We start from the raw sequence: 16,444 nt of genomic DNA, 5'->3' as shown, positions 1-16,444 counted from the left end.
CCTCAGGTGATCTGCCCACTTCGGCCTCCCACAGTGCTAGGATTACAGGCATGAGCCACTGTGCCTGGCCTTATATTTTAACTTAACCTTTTTTTTTTTTCCTTTTTTCATGAGAAAATAAGGGCTGGCAGGATCAGGCCTGTACATGCTTCCTGGTTCACACACAGAGTTTCTCTCAGGTGCCTCCTAGAAGAGGAATTGTTGGGTTTTGAGGTGCACGCACCTTCAACTTTGTGAGAACCACCATGCTGTGCTGCAGAGGGGTGTGCAGCCCACTGCTTCCACCTACCCACGGGACTCGAAGGACATTCCCCACTTGGGCACATGTAGACTGACTCTTGCAGGAGCCTTTTGCTTAAGTGAAGTGGGAGAGGATGAAGCAGTCATCCCAAAGAAAGGACAGCCACGGAAGCAAGGCCAGGGGAAGTCCAAGTTCCTTGGTGCTTCTGGGCTGCAGGGTTCAGAAGGTGGTGGGGGGAGGCTGGGCTGTGGAGGGAGTAGTAGAGGTCTGGGGAGACAGGCCTGGGGAAAGGGCTTTGTTCCCCGGTGAACCGAACAGGGTGAAGCTGCAGGCTACTGGGGAATGGGAATCCCACACTTCACATCTGACCTCACACCCTCCACGGAGCTCTGGTGAAGGCCCTGCTTCAGCCCAGGCCTACCTCTCGGTATCGCTGCAGCGTGGAGACAAAGGTCCGCTGGTAGAACAGCAGCTGCAGGCGCTCATGGGCGTAGTTGTGGCACAGCTCCTCGAAGGTGGCCGCCCGGTCCTTGCCCTGGTGCCGGGGGTTCTGGAAGCCTGGAGAGTCCACCACCATGATGGAGGCCATGGAGAGATGGTGGGAGGAGAAGGATCTAGACAGAGAAGAGGGAGGTGGAATGTCTGAGACGGCGTGGAATCTAGGAGCACACTCATCCAAGCCTCTAGCAGAACTGGTTTCAAAACCAAGCTCGACTCTTACAGGCTGTGTGACCTCAGGCAAGCTACTTAACCTCTCTGAGCAGGGGTTTCCCCAACTGTTAAATAAGGATGGGGATGAGTAGGTTTATCCCAGGGACAGCTATAAGGACTAAAGGAATTAAACTGCCTCCCACTGGCCCAAAGTAAAAAAAAAAAAAATGACTAGCTTAAGGTCACCCAGCAAGTTGGCCACCGTGTGAAGACTAGGCTCTCCTTTTCTTTCTTCAGAGGCCTATTAAAATCAAAAAACTATTTTATTTAATACATCAGTCTACAAAATTCTTCCAAGCTATCACCTCCTTGTATTCTCCTGATGAATCTGTACGGGTGGACAGAGCAGAGATTATTCACATCAAAAATCAGGACTTAAGAGACTTTAGAGCCAGTCACACGTGGGCTTCAATCCTTGCTCTGTGACAGAGAGGACGTGTGTCTCGGGAGAGTTGCCCAACCTCTCTGAGCCTCCACCGTCTCAGCCACCGTCTCAGTGAATGATGGTGACTAGCTCAGAGGGCTGTTGTGAGGGTTGGGTGTGACAGGTTTCCGTGGCTGTGAAAGCAAAGTTTGCCTCGTGGTTAGTGCTCAGTAAATGCCACCTGCTATCATCACCATGAGTATGATCAGCTAGGAGCTTTGCAGGGCCCTTAGTTGAACCTTGGTTCTTCTCTTGTTTGCCAAGGTTTTCCAACTATAATATGGGGATAATAAGAGCAGCCACCACATAGACATGCATGAAGATGAAGTCGGGTATTTCTTGGTAAGACAGACACCTACTAGGTGCTTATAAATGCTGTAGTAGGTACTTTGATCATTAGTGCAGCATTTCACAGACGTGGCCTCTGAGAACCCAAACCTCGAAGCAGCTGCCCTTCACTGGTGAAGGCAGTTTCCTCCGCCAGCAGTTCATTTCCCACTCCCAGTACTCCCTTCTCTAAGCACGCACAATCCCCTTGGTTTCTAGATAATATGTCTGTGGGCTCAGATGGTAATTACTTTGGCAGCGTCAGAGGGGCTTGATTCTGTGTCCACGACAACTTGGAGAAACCCGGCTGCTCTGTTGCTACGCGCCAGCCTCATCCCTTTAACAGGATTTCAGAAGCCTAATTATGCTTTCTGCTTTCACAGAGGAGGAAGGCAAGCCTTTGCCTAGGCTCTGGATTAGCTCTGCTGAAAAAACGGCTTCAAGGGTTTCCAAGCACGGGCTCAGTGCCTTGTGCATAACGATAGAAAACGGAGGCTCCTCGGGCCTGCAGCCCCGCAGAGGCACATCAGAGGCACACCCCGGCCCACTCCAAACTTCTACCATGTTGCTCCCATCCCCAGCAAGACAATTTTGAAAAATAAATGGATGAGAGCAATGTGCTGGGCTATTCAGGGGAACTGAAGGTATGAGATGAGAATGTGGCATTGTGTTTGCATCTCGGTTCTCTCCTTCAAGCTTTAGTCTCCTCCCCTGTACAATGGGTCCATGTGAGTACTCGGTGATGCAAAGCAGGTTAAACAATTAGTACAATCCCTGGCCCTCAGTAGACATTCAAAAGTGCTTAGCTTTTATTGTTGGTATTTTTACAATCACTCTTAGGAAGAATTTGTTTTGTTTTGTTTTGAGACAGAGTCTCGCTCTGTCACCCAGGCTGGAGTGTGCTGGCGCGATCTCGGCTCACTGAGACCTCTGCTTCCCAGGTTCAAGCAATTCTCCCTGCCTCAGCCTCCCGAGTAGCTGGGATTACAGGCACCCACCACCATGCCCAGCTAATTTTTGTAATATTTAGTAGAGACAGGTTTTCGCCATGGTGGCCAGGCTGGTCTTGAACTCCTGATCTCAGGTGATCCTCCCACTTCAGCCTCCCAAAGTACTGGGATTACAGGCATGAGCCACCACGTTTGGCCAGGAAGAGTTATTTAAATTCATTATTTCTTTTAATCCTCACAATAGTCCTTGGGGAGAGAGCTATTGTACAGACAAGGAGAGGGAGATCAGAGAATTGAACTGATTTACTGACCACACAGCCAGTAGGTGGCCAAGGAAACTAAATCCAGCACTGTCCACCTTAGAAACTCTCTCGCCAGCTGAAAAACTGCCACTTTGCTCAACTGCCCGGTATGTGAATTCATCTGTGCACCTGCAAGAGGCCAACTGTGTGCCTAGGGAAAGGCCCCATTACCTGTTGATGAGTGAGACCACGGCCGCAAAGAGCTCCTGGTACAGGCCTGAGGCCATCCCCTCCACACACTCCACTCCTGTCATCTTGAGCCCTGGGAAAGAGGACAGAATCAGCATTCTCGGTTAGGGATCTTGCCTGGGGCCAAGGACATCACTGCAGAGCAGCAGGGGCCACTCAGCTTAGAAAATCCTTCTTTTCTTGCCACATCCCTCCACTGCTGAAATTATTTCCCCAGGTTCTTAGGACAAAGTCTAAGTGTCCTATCAGGGCCTACAGGGTCCTATGTAACCTGCCCTACCTTCACCCCAGAGTGATCTCCTGCTCATCCCTCAGGACTCAGCCTAATGTCACCTCCTCAGGGAAGCCTTCCTTGACTACCACCACCACCACCACTAGGCCAATTCCCAGCTCTACGTTGCTTCTAATAGCACTTCCCATAGCATAATCTTTCTAGTACAGTTATTTTATTAACCTGTGTCTCCCTCATGAGGCTGGGTGTGCCCTGAAGATAGACCCTGTCCCTGGGTTTATTGACCTTTAAATTGCCAGTGTCTGGCATAGAGTAGACACTCAGTAAATGTTTATGATTCCTTTTCTGGAAAGAAATTTGGCTATTTTGTATTAGAAGTCATAAAATGTTCATATAGTGGGACCTAATCATTTTACTCTTAGGCTTTTATTCTAACGAAACATTCAGAGAAATAAAGCTTGCTGGGGACATAGGTTCTTCCAATTGTTGATTAAATTGGCAAAAATCACTTTTTTGAAATGACTTGAGTGCTCAACAATAGAAAATGGGTTAGGTAATTTGTAGTCTGCCCATACAAAGGAATGCTTAAAGTCAGGTATGAAGAATATTGAATGAGATTGGAAAAGTGCCTACCTAGAATGTCAGGAGGAATATAAAAGCTCAAAAACTATAATTACAGTTGTGGACTCGATTTTGCTCTAACACATACACACACACACACACACACACATGCACGCACGTATACGCATCCCATTACAATCACCAGCCTTGATTAGGGTGCACTGAACAAAGCAGAGTGAGGAGTGTAGGGGGTCAGATCACAAATTATGTCCCTTAAGTTTTAGTTCCGTCTAAAAAACTGAAAACACAGTTTCCAAATCGGTGCGCACTAGTGCCTGGAGGAGTAATTCTGCTTGTACATTCCAGGCAGCCCACTGCAGCCCCGAAAGCATTTCCCACCCCTCCTCTGAATCCACCCCCAACCTGGGCTGTTGCTAGGCAACCCGCAGCCTCCCAGCCTCTCTCCTAAGCCCGAAGGTCCCCTGCCTGCTTAATGTCTACTCTTGAGACCTCAGCCTGAGAGGTTAACTCAGACTCACAAAGTGGTGACTGCATGTGTCTGTGCCTGTGTGTGATGCGCCTATCCTTAAGTATGTGTGTGGTGTTTGTGCCTGTGCATATGTGTGCACATGTGTGCTTGTGTCTATGTATGTGTGTGTAGTTGTGTGGTATGTGCATGTGTCATATATATCTGTGCACATGTTTACACACACACGTGCCATGCATATCTGTGTATGTGTGTGTGGTGTGCATGCCTGCAGTATGTGTGCTGGTGCCCGTGCATGTGTGTGTTCATGTGTGTGACTCTGTGGTGTGTATCTGTGCACAGGTGTGCACACACAAGTTGTGCTGTGCATATGTGTGGTGTGTGCATGCTTCTGTGAATGTGTGTGTATGTCGAAGAGGAGAGGTAATCTTCAAGAAAACCACAGCTCACACCAGAGCACAGATCTGAAAAGAGACACAGAGGGCCAATGGGGTCCAAGTGACATTAGCCCCCATGCCAAGGTCCCTGGACGGTGGAAGCAATGCCAGAAGTGCAAAGGAGCTCCAAGAGACGGGACCCCAAACCACAGCTCACAACACTTCTACTCATTAATCCCAAACTCTGTTGTCTCAAGGATAGCAGCTCTTAGAGAGCTCCCAAAGATGCACAGAGGCTGCAGACTTGGGACTTGGCAGATCACATCCTTGCAGGTACAGTACAAAGTCCTCCTGCTTTTCCCCCATGGCAGTTCAAAACGCCCTCATTCTTCCAGCTGCTCAGGCCAAAATCCTAGCAGCCACTGCTGGTCTCTGCCCTTCTCTTAGGGCCCAAGCTAACACCTCAGCTTGTAAACTAGACCCTGAATCTGTCCCCACCTGCCCCATCTCCACAAGCACTTCCCACCACCACCTATCACCTGGTGATTTTTATAGGTTCCCAGTGGGTCTCCCTTCTCCCACTCACTCCCCAACCTTCATCCAGGCTGAGCTTCTTAAAGCCAAATCATGCCATCCCCCTGCTGAAGGCACTCCATGGCTTCCCAAGGGTCTGAGAATAAAAACCTTCGTTTATAGACCCTTAGTGAGCTGACCACACCTTGCTCTCCACCCTCATCTTCTCCCATCCGCCCACCTCGCACCAGCCATTCGGGCTTTATTTCCATCCCTCAAACAGAAAGACTAGTCTTTCCCCTACCTAGCAGGTGCTCAACAAACATGAAATCCAATGGAAATGCATTGGTCCACTGGCCCTGCCCACGGCATCCCCTCCCCACAGCGCGGAGCTCCCTGCCAGGTTTCAGCAGCCTTCATGACCACTGAACCGAGGTAGTTATTTGAGCATTAGCATTGACCAGGCAGAAACAATGTCCCTTTCCACCCACGATGGCTTCCCCTGCACCTAACACAGGCCTTCATAGCGTAGGCCCATAACAAATCTTTGATTTAAAAAAGTTAAAGAATGCTGGTGTATCCCCAGGAGCTGGCCCAGAGGGGGCCCAGCTCACCCAGAGAGGCAGCAGCCATGTACCTGAGCTGGTTTCCTCGTCCTCGAGGTCCCTTTGGCTTGGCCCAAACGTCATTTGCTGGATGATCTGTCGAAGGTGGTGCTTGAAGGTGGCCGTGTTCAGCTCCTCATACTCGCAGCCGAGGGCCTCAGCTGCATAGTTTGCCCACTCAAACCTCATGAACTGCTTCCGGCCCACTGCACAGGGGACAAAACAGAGGCGTGGCAGTGAGGCCCTAGGCATGGGGTGGATGAACGCCCAAGAGGACCTCGGAGAATCTCAGCACCCTCCCAATCTCCAGGCCAGCCCCATCAGCAGGGAGCTTGGACAACCGCCCAGGCCTGGGCCCCTAGGCAATGGCCCTGGAGGAGTCAGCTTTCCCAAGAGACTTGCTTATCAGACTTCCTCGCCATTTGCATTTTTGCATTACTTACTTGTTCTTTCTTTTTTTCTTTTTCTTTTTTTTTTCTGAGACGGAGTCTCGCTCTGTCCCCCAGGCAGTGGCGCCATCTTGGCTCACTGCAAGCTCCGCCTCCCGGGTTCACGCTATTCTCCTGCCTCGGCCTCCCGAGTAGCTGGGACTACAGGCACCCACCACCACTCCCGGCTAATTTTTTTGGATTTTTAGTAAAGACGGGGTTTCACCGCGTTAACCAGGATGGTCTCGGTCTCCTGACCTCGTGATCCGCCCGTACCGACCTCCCAAAGTGCTGGGATTACAGGCATGAGCCACCGCACCTGGCCTGCATTGCTTACTTTTTCAAAGTGATTAAAAATATCATGGGGAAGCACTCTAAATGTGAAATTGGGGAATGGTTAGTAAAATTATGATTGATTCACCCACCCACGTATCCATTTACCTATCCATCCAGGCATGCACTGCCCCCTGCAAGCCGCCTACCTATCTTTCAACTCCTCATCCAATCACACATCCAACCATCTAACCAGCTATCTGCTTACTCTGTACATGGTGACTAAGCTCCCTCCATGTGACAGGCACTGTGTCTGCCACCGATAAGCAAGACAACAAGGTGCCTGTCCTCATGGAGCTTATAGTCCGTTGAGGGAGTGTGACAATAGACAAGTAAACAAATAGATAAGATCATTTCCGGCCATAAAATTATAAAGTTCCCTCTGCTCTCTGCCAAACAGAAACTAAAGCAGGGTGCTGAGATCAAGAGAGACTGAAGGAGTCGTTTGGCATCTATGGTGGTCAAAGCGGGCTCTATCTGAAGACATGATATATTAACTGAGCTATGAAGGGTGAGAAGGAGCTACTACATAAAGAACCAGGGAAGTGCTTCAGAGGTTGAAGGAGGAGGCAGTGCAAAGGTCCTGGGGCAGAAATGAGCATGGTGTGTTAAAGGAATACCAAGTAAACCCGTGTGGCTGGAATGTAACGGGGTGGGGAGAGGAACCAGACGGGATTAAAGAATCAATGGAGAGCCACTCTCTGGACTATTATAAGGCCATTTAAAATTAGCAACAAAGACCCTGCATACTATGGACAATGCTTACATTTGAATGCCAAGTGGAAAGCAGATTAGAAAATGATGTCATAGTATGACGTCAACTGTGTGAATCATTCTAAACTGCTGTAAAGAGTAATAAAAGGGAAATATAGCTAAATATTAACCATCACTGCTAGGTAAGGGGATTTTATATTTTCCAAATTTTTTTACCATGGTTGAGCACTAATTTTTTAATCCATATAAAAATAAAAATAAATGACTTTTTTTTTTTTTTTTTTTTTGAGATGAAGTCTCTCTCTGTCGTCCAGGCTGGAGTGCAGTGGCGCAATCTCAGCTCACTGCAAGCTCTGCCTCCCGGGTTTATGCCATTCTCCTGCCTCAGCCTCCTGAGTAGCTGGGACTACAGGTGCCCGCCACTACAGGCGCCCACCACCACACCCAGCTAATTTTGTTTTTGTATTTTTAGTAGAGATGGGATCTCACTGTGTTAGCCAGGATGGCATCTCCTGACCTCATGATCTGCTCACCTCGGCCTCCCAAAGTGCTGGGATTACAGGCATGAGCCACCACGCCTGGCTAATAAATGACTTCTTAAAACAAATAATAGTGCCATCCTTAAAACATTTTCACTAACAAATACATGAAAAAATGTTCAACATTACTAATCACCAGGGAACTGCAAATCAATGCAAATCAAAACCACAATGAGGTATCATCTCTCTCCAGTAGGATGGGGTGACAAAATACAAAAGTGCTGGCAAGGATGAAAAAAGAAAAAAAAGGAACTATCAGACGCTGTTACTGGGAATGTAAACTAGTGCAGCCACTATGGAGAGCGGTATGAACTTTCCTCAAAAAACTATAGATAGAAATACCGTACGATCCAGCAAACCCACTACTAAACATTTATCCCAAGGAAATCAGTACATCAAAGAGACATCTGTATCCCAGGTTTATTGTAGCATTATTCACCATAGCCAGGAGAGGGAATCAACCTAGGTGTCCAGTAACAGACAAATGGGTAAAGAAAATGTGGTATATATACACAATGGAATACTATTCAGACATAAGAAAGCATGAAGTCTTGTCATTCATGGCAGCATGGATGGAACTGGAGGACGTTAAGTGAAATAAGCCAGGCACAGAAAGACAAATATCACATGTTCTTTATTCATATGTGGAAGCTAAACAAAGGTTTATTTCATAAAAGTAGAAAGTAGAATAGAGCATACTAGAGGCTTGGAAGGGTTTGTTTGGGGGTAAGCGGGTGGATAGGGACAGAGTTGTTAAAGGACACAAAATCACAGCTAGATAGGAGAAATACGTTCTAGTGTTCCATAGCACTGTAAGATGACTGTAGTTAACCATAATATATTATATAGATTCAAATAGCTAGAAGGAGGATATTGAATGTTCCTAACACAAAGAACTGATCATTGTTCAAGATGATGGATACACCAATTACCCTGATCTGATAACTATATATTACATGTTTAGAAACACCACTATGAACCCCATAAATATGTACACTTACTATATGTCAACTTAAAAAAAACTAAAAAAAATTTCTTTCATCTCTCATTTTCCTATAAATGTGTTTCCTTCTTTGAAATAAAAATCACAGCCGCCAAGAGAGATTTTTCAGTCAATCAGAAAGAGATTATGAGGGCCCAATTCTTCAAGCAGACAGCCTGATGAGCCAGTCTGGCTTATGGCAAAATTAGAAATTTGGAAAAGGACTTTATCTAGGACTTTGACCCTACCCAAGGAGGAGGTCTGGCCCCAGTCACCAAGGGTATTACATCCTCCTATGTGCCAATTACTCTGCACTGGTCACAAAAGCATCACTGTATTATCCTCATTTTATAGACTATGTCATTTTACAGATGATGAAACTGAGACTCAGAGGTAACATGGCTAATTTTAAAAAATCCTGTCACTTTCAAAAATGATGGAGAAGATGATGATGATGGTGATGATGATGATGGTGATGGTGATGATGAGGGTGATGATGATGGTGTGATGATGATGGTGATGGTGGTGATGATGATGGTGATATGGTGATTATCATGATGCTGATGGTAATGATGATGATGATGATGACAGTGATGATGATGGTGATGATGAGGGTGATGATAAGGGTGATGATGATGGTGTGATGATGATGGTAGTGATGGTGATGATGATGGTGATGATGCTGATGGTGATGATGATGGTGATGATGGTGATGATGATGATGGTGATGATGGTGGTGATGGTGATGATGGAGATGATGGTGATGATGATGGTGATGATGGTGATGGTGATGATGGTGATGATGGTGATGATGATGGTGATGTGATGATGGTGATGATGGTGATGGTGATGGTGACGATGATGATGATGGTGGTGATGGTGATGATGGAGATGATGATGGTGATGATGATGATGGTGATGGTGATGATGGTGATGATGATGATGATGGTGATGATGATGGTGATGATGGTGATGGTGATGATGATGGTGATGATGATGATGGTGATGATGGTGATGGTGATGATGGTGATGATGATGATGATGATGATGGTGATGATGATGATGGTGATGGTGATGATGATGATGATGGTGATGATGGTGATGGTGATGATGATGGTGATGATGATGATGGTGATGATGGTGATGGTGATGATGGTAATGATGGTGATGATGGTGATGATGATGATGGTGATGATGATGATGGTGATGATGATGATGATGATGGTGATGATGGTAATGATGGTGATGGTGGCGATGATGGTGATGATGGTGATGATGGTGATGATGATGGTGGTGATGGTGATGATGGTGGTGATGGTGATCATGGTGATGATGATGGTGGTGATGACAAAGGTGTGATGGTGATGATGATGGTGGTGATGGTGATGATGATGGTGATGGTGATGATGGTAATGATGGTGATGATGATGGTGATGGTGGCAATGATGGTGATGATGGTGATGATGATGGTGATGATGATGATGGTGATGGTGATGATGGTGGTGATGGTGATCATGGTGATGACGATGGTGGTGATGATGATGGTGGTGATGGTGATGATGATGGTGGTGATGGTGATGATGATGGTGATATGATGGTGATGATGGTGATGATAGTGATGGTGATGGTGATGACAGTGGTGGTGATATGATGGTGATGATAGTGGTGATGATGGTGATGGTGATGGTGATGGTGATGATGGTGATGACGGTGGTGGTGATATGATGGTGATGATGGTGATGGTGATGATGATGATAGTGATGGTGATGGTGATGATGATAGTGATGGTGATAGTGATGGTGATGATAGTGATGATGATGGTGATGATGGTGGTGGTAATGACAGTGGTGGTGGTGATATAATGGTGATGATGGTGATGGTAATGATGGTGATAATGATGGTGATGGTGATGATGATGATGGTGATGGTGGTGGTGATATGATGGTGATGGTGCTGGTGGTGGTGATGGTGGCGGCGATATGACGGTGTTGATGGTGATGATGATGGTGTGGTGGTGATGATGATGTTGATGGTGATGATGATGGTGTGGTGGTGATGATGGTAGCAATATGACAGTGTTGATGGTGACGATGATGGTATGGTGGTGATGATGATGGTGTGGTGGTGATGATGGTGGCAATATGACAGTGTTGATGGTGACAATGATGGTATGGTGGTGATGATGATGGTGATGGTGATGATAACAGTTCTCATTCACTTACCTGATTTTATTCAACATTGCGTCTTTGTTCAGCTCATGACTTTTACAGTTAAAAAGCCTGTGTTATTGTTCCAGGAGTGACACATGGAAAAAGCTCAGTACTTATTAGTTGTAGTTATTTATTATTATTATTAAATCTCCATAAGAGTCCTAAAAAGCTCTATTATTAATCCCATTTTATAGATTAAAAATCTAACTGAGAGAAGTCACCAGAAAACAGGCTGATACTAAGTGGAAGAACTATATTTTCACCAAAATCAGTCCTTCAGATATCATCTTTTATGCCATATCTTTTTGATTCTACTTTTAAATGGACTCACTTTTCATTTTCACTTCAATAAATTGTAAACAGAAATATTATCACACTATGTTAAATGAGAATTATTACCTGCCATAAATAGAAAGTAGAAACAAAATTACATAAGCACAATAATGTCATTAGATTCTAATTAAATACGATTACCTGTGAGCCTGAAGTCTGCTCTCTCTTTGTTAAGAAGGGAGATTAGCAAATATTAGAGAGAGGTGTTAAAGGCTATTATCACTGAATGAGACTTTCTTCTTCCTGTGCTGGGGATTGAGAGTGAACTAAATAGGAGATGTCTCTCTAGGTAGGTGAGGTCCTGTCCCCTCTTGCTCTACTCCATGCCTGCTCTCTAAACACTTGCAATTGTAGTGACCTTTCTGGCCTTGATGAGCTGGAAGAAGTCATAAAGGAAATTCGTAATTGATATTTCTGAAAAGAAGAGTGGTTAATGGAAGCTGGCTGGACTCTCTAAATCCTGCCTCACCTAGGGGGCATATTTGCAGGTGCAGCTGAGATGCATGCTGCTGGTGCAATCCAGGTGGGCACACAGGGAGCTTTGCCAGGAAAAGCATCTTCTACTATCAGCTCTCCGAAGGCTGGCCGGTGCACAAAATCCAATCCCATGGATTCTTCTATCTTTGCTTAGACATGGGTGGTGACCAAACCCTGAGTTGGCACCTGTGGCATGGAGAAAAGGAACTGGGCAATAACATGGGTGTTGGCCCAAATTGGATCTGGGTCCAATTCCTGTTTCTGCTGTTCCTACTTTGTTGCACAAAGCCAGATGCACAGCCTTTTTGAGATCATTTCTGGTGTGTGCTTTTGGTTGTCAGCCATTTTTCCAGTTGCTAGGGAGAAACAGGTCCCCAAGGCAGGTGGACCCACAGTTCCTGCCTTCCTGCCCCATTTCCCTCACTGCCCTCCTGGTCCTTCCTGGATTCACCTCCTGCATGAACCCTTTGCCCTCGAACACTTACTCAGCATCTGCACTCCTGCTAAGGTGTTACGTCTAAGAGAGCCCCTGAGGCTGTAGGGACCTAACATGACCATGTTAGCAAGGTTTGGTTGGATCTTCCCTTATTATGGAGGCCAAGGGAAGGCTCTCTAAAAAGAAGACAACAGCCTGGCACGCTGCTCTTTCTCTGTCTCTTCTATTTCCTAGGAACCATTTGTATGTCTGAGATGAGGCCAGCCTCCAACCAATATGCCAGCACGGGCGGGGCTGAGTCAGTAATTCTCTCGGTGGCAGAATGGGTGTGAAGCAGGGCAGAGCAGCCAGCCATACAGGTGAAAGAAAGAAAGAAAGAAAGGAAGAAAGGAAGGAAGGAAGGAAGGAAGGAAGGAAGGAAGGAAAGAAGGAAGGAAGGAAGGAAGGAAGGAAGGAGGAAGGAAGGAAGGAAGGAAAGGAAGGAAAGGGAGAAAGGGAGAAAGGAGAAAGGGAGAAAGGAGAAAGAGAGAAAGAGAGAAAGAGAGAGAGAGGAGAGAGAGAGAGAGAGAGAGAGGAAAGAGAGAAAGAAAGGAAGGAAGGAAGGAAGGAAGGAAGGAGGAAGGAAGGAAAGAAAGAAAAGAAAGAGAGAGAGAGAGAAAGAAAGAAAGAAAGAAAGAAAGAGAGAAAGGAAGGAAGGAAGAGAGGGAGAAAGGGAGGGAGGAAGGAAGAAAGGAAGGAGAGAGAGAGAAAGAGGAAGGAAGGAAGGAGGGAGAGAGAGAGAGAGAGAGAGAAAGAAATAAAGAGAGGAAGGGAGGGAGAGAGGAAGGAAGGAGAGAGAGAGAAAGAGAGGAAGGAAGGACGGAGAGAGAGAGAAAGAGAGAAAAAAGAAAGAAGAAAAAGAAAGAAAGAAAGAAGGAAGGAAGGAAAGAAAAGAAAGAGAAAGAAAGAGGAAGGAAGGAAGTGGAGAGAAGAGAGAAAGAAAGGAAGGAAGAAGAAAGAAAGAAAGAAAGCGAGAAAGAGAAGGAAGGAGAGAGAGAGAAAGAGGAAGGAAGAAGAAAGAAAGAAAGAGAGAGAGAGAGAAAGAATAAAGAGAGGAAGGGAGGGAGAGAGGAGGAAGGAGAGAGAGAAAGAGAGGAAGGAAGACGGAGAGAGAGAGAAGAGAGAAAAAAGAAAGAAGAAAAGAAAAGAAAGAAAGAAGGAAGGAAGGAAAGAAAAGAAAGAGAAAGAAAGAGGAAGGAAGGAAGTGGAGAGAAAGAGAAGAAAGGAAGGAAGGAAGAAAGAAAGAAAGAAAGCGAGAAAGAGAGGAAGGAAGGGAGGAAGGAAGGAAGGAAAAGAAAGAGAGAGAGAAAGAGGAAGGAAGGAAAGAAGGAAGGAACGAAGAGGGAGGAAGGGAGGAAAAGGAACAAGGGAAAGTAATGAAACTGCAGTTTCTGAGTCGCTCAAATCCACCTGCAAAGGCAGGTTTTTCCCTTTTTGTCAATAGAAAACGAGAAAGAGAGAGAAATAACATAGCTGTTTTTCCCCACGCACCATGAGTTCAATTGCTATCAATTACTGTGGCCTCCTGCTTTTATTAATAACCAAGTTATTTCTCCTTCCAACAATAGCTGTGCTGTTGCTGAATTACTCAACATTATGTGACTTATTTATAATCTTGCTGCATCTGGTTCACTTTTCCTCACACAGAGGTTTACAATTCGGAGGCCTGTGAGGAAGGAGGCCACCTATAGAGAAGAGATAAGTCTAAAAGGCTGTAGCTGCTACAGGAAAAGGCAATGTTCTGGAGACAGACTGCCTGAGTTCACATCCCACCTCCATTGCTTAAAGCCGCATGATGTTGGCAAAGTCGTGTCAACACTTTGAGCCTCAGTCTCCTCCTCTGTAAAATGGGAATGACACAGAATTTACTCCATGGAGTGCTTGTGAAGAACGAATGAGGTTATATCATTCTAAGCAAACTATCACAAGGACAAGAAAACAAACACCACATGTCCTCACTCATAGGTGGGAGACGAACAAGGAGAACACAGGGACACAGGGTGGGGAACATCACACACTGGGACCTGTCAGGGGGTGGGGAAGGGATAGCAGTAGGAGAAATACCCAATGTAAATGACAAGTTGATGATGGGTGCAGCAAACCAACATGGCACATGTATACCTATGTAATAAACCTGCACATTGTGCACATGTACCCTAGAACTTAAAGTATAATAACAATAAAAAGGAAGAATGAATGAGGTTATACAGGCAGGACGCATAACACACAACCTGCTCAGTACATGTCAACTCTATTATGATCCCACTCGGAGATTTCCACCCTTAAAAATGACAAACCGGTCAGAAAGAGAAACCCCGGGAGAAAATCCATTTCAGGTAGCTGTGGCTTCCTGCCCAGGGACATCCAGAAAAGTTCTATTTTTGAGAACATGGAAAATGTAATCTTCTCATTCTTGGAGGCTAGAACTTCAAATCCATTCCTGTTTCTTAGGGCTCCTTCCAGGTCCTGCTGCCCTCAGGTACCATGCAGCCCCACAAACCTGGACATATTGTTCCACCTGACTGGGTTTGGAGAAAGTTGTCCAAAGGCCTGGCCAATGTGCCGTCTATAAATTGATGCTGAGTTACGCACGATCCAACATGAATCATTGCCCGTACCTTAACAACTGAGAACACAGCACAGACCACTCCCAACGTTCTGGGGACTACAAGCAGATGTTTGGGGGAAAAGAAGGCTTTATGAGCAAATCAGTTGGAGCAACATCAAACTAAACTCAGTAAAACAGGTTTCCTTCTTGCAGGACTTCTCAGAACCTTGAATATGCCAACGTGCATAGGGAATTTACAAGCGGAAGGGAGCCTGTGGGGGGTCTTTCAAACCAATTTGATCAAGAAGCTGGAGGAGAAAGATGGATGAGACATCTTTGAGGTGGTGGGAATTGTGGAAAGAACTGGAAGCTGGTTTTCCAAAGACAATTTCAACCTGGCTGCAAGATCTCAAGTGGAGACATCAGCCCTCTGAGCTTCAGTTGCCTTATCTGTAAAATGGAGTAGCTCCTCTCCCATCTGGTTGTTTTAAGAATGAAATAAGACATTGAATGTTTCAAGCTACCTATGAGTGTGTCCCAGAGCAGGTGATCCAAGCTGAGGAGCAGAGTCGTCAGGGAGACCTTGGCTGGAAGATATCACATGGGGCACCTGCAGGGGCAAAGGCTCAAAGAGTGGACCAGCTGCAAGCCTATGCGCGACTTGCCTAAGGGCACTCAGCTAGCAAGGTAGAGCCCAGGACCAAGGCCAGATCTAGATGGTCCCCTGTAATGCTCTTTCCACATTCATATGCCCCTCGCTAAGGCAGGCTGAGTGGGGGCCATTTGGCCTATCAGACTGTCCCCTTTAAAGCTATTTCCTGGGTCCAAGGGAAGCCCAAGAGTAGCTGGCATTTTCTGAGTACTCACCATGCATCTGAGCCTGTGCTAAGCATGTAATCTCATCAATGCAACAACCATACAAAAAGGCATGATTACCAATTTCATTTATTGGTATGGCCATGAACCCTGCAATTCAGTGTGATGTAAAGAATAAGGGTGTGGGATTTAAAGACAAACTCTTGGTCCCAAATTGGGCTCTTTCTTTCCCTATGTCCATGACCTTAGATAACTTACTTTGCTTCTCTGAGCCTTCACTTACTCATCCATAAAATGGGTATCATCTACCACATAGAGTTATGAGGATTAAATGGAATAATCCATGCAAAGCAATTAAATCATGTCTAGCAGAAGACGAATTCTTAGTAAATATTAACAATTCATTCCATCATCATTGCCATTGTCATTGTTATTGCTAGCATTGTTATGCTTTGTCTCTGAATGACGAGCCCAGAACTCATATGTATTGGAGTTCTCGCTGAGCCATCACTATCTCCCTTCCAAAAAGGGGTGAATAGGGTATTTGGTAATCAAGGTAAAAAGGGACCATGGAGAGCAACTAGTCCACCCCATTCAGCAAGTTCTTTCTCCCCACTGAGCCTCAGTTTCTTCATCTGTAAAATAAGATAATAGCATCTACTCCATGAGA

The 16,444-nt window shown here is 45.8% G+C and overlaps 1 protein-coding gene across 5 annotated transcripts in view; it reads right to left on the bottom strand.

The window, feature by feature from the left end:
• MYO18B (myosin XVIIIB) overlaps window positions 1–16,444 on the bottom strand; it is a 300,037-nt gene that overhangs the window by 210,033 nt on the left and 73,560 nt on the right. For all 5 annotated transcript variants that reach the window (XM_033233057.1, XM_033233058.1, XM_033233055.1 and 2 more), the window contains 3 exons: window positions 5,952–6,125; window positions 3,127–3,217; window positions 663–855 (listed from right to left, as the gene is read on the bottom strand). In XM_033233057.1, the coding sequence (XP_033088948.1) occupies window positions 663–855; window positions 3,127–3,217; window positions 5,952–6,125 (458 nt within the window). The remainder of the gene's footprint in view (window positions 1–662; window positions 856–3,126; window positions 3,218–5,951; window positions 6,126–16,444) is intronic.

The sequence above is a fragment of the Trachypithecus francoisi genome, unplaced genomic scaffold (genome assembly GCF_009764315.1).
Source record: "Trachypithecus francoisi isolate TF-2019V2 unplaced genomic scaffold, Tfra_2.0 Lachesis_group14, whole genome shotgun sequence".
Lineage (NCBI taxonomy): Eukaryota > Metazoa > Chordata > Mammalia > Primates > Cercopithecidae > Trachypithecus > Trachypithecus francoisi.
This window is presented reverse-complemented; position numbering and strand designations above follow the sequence as displayed.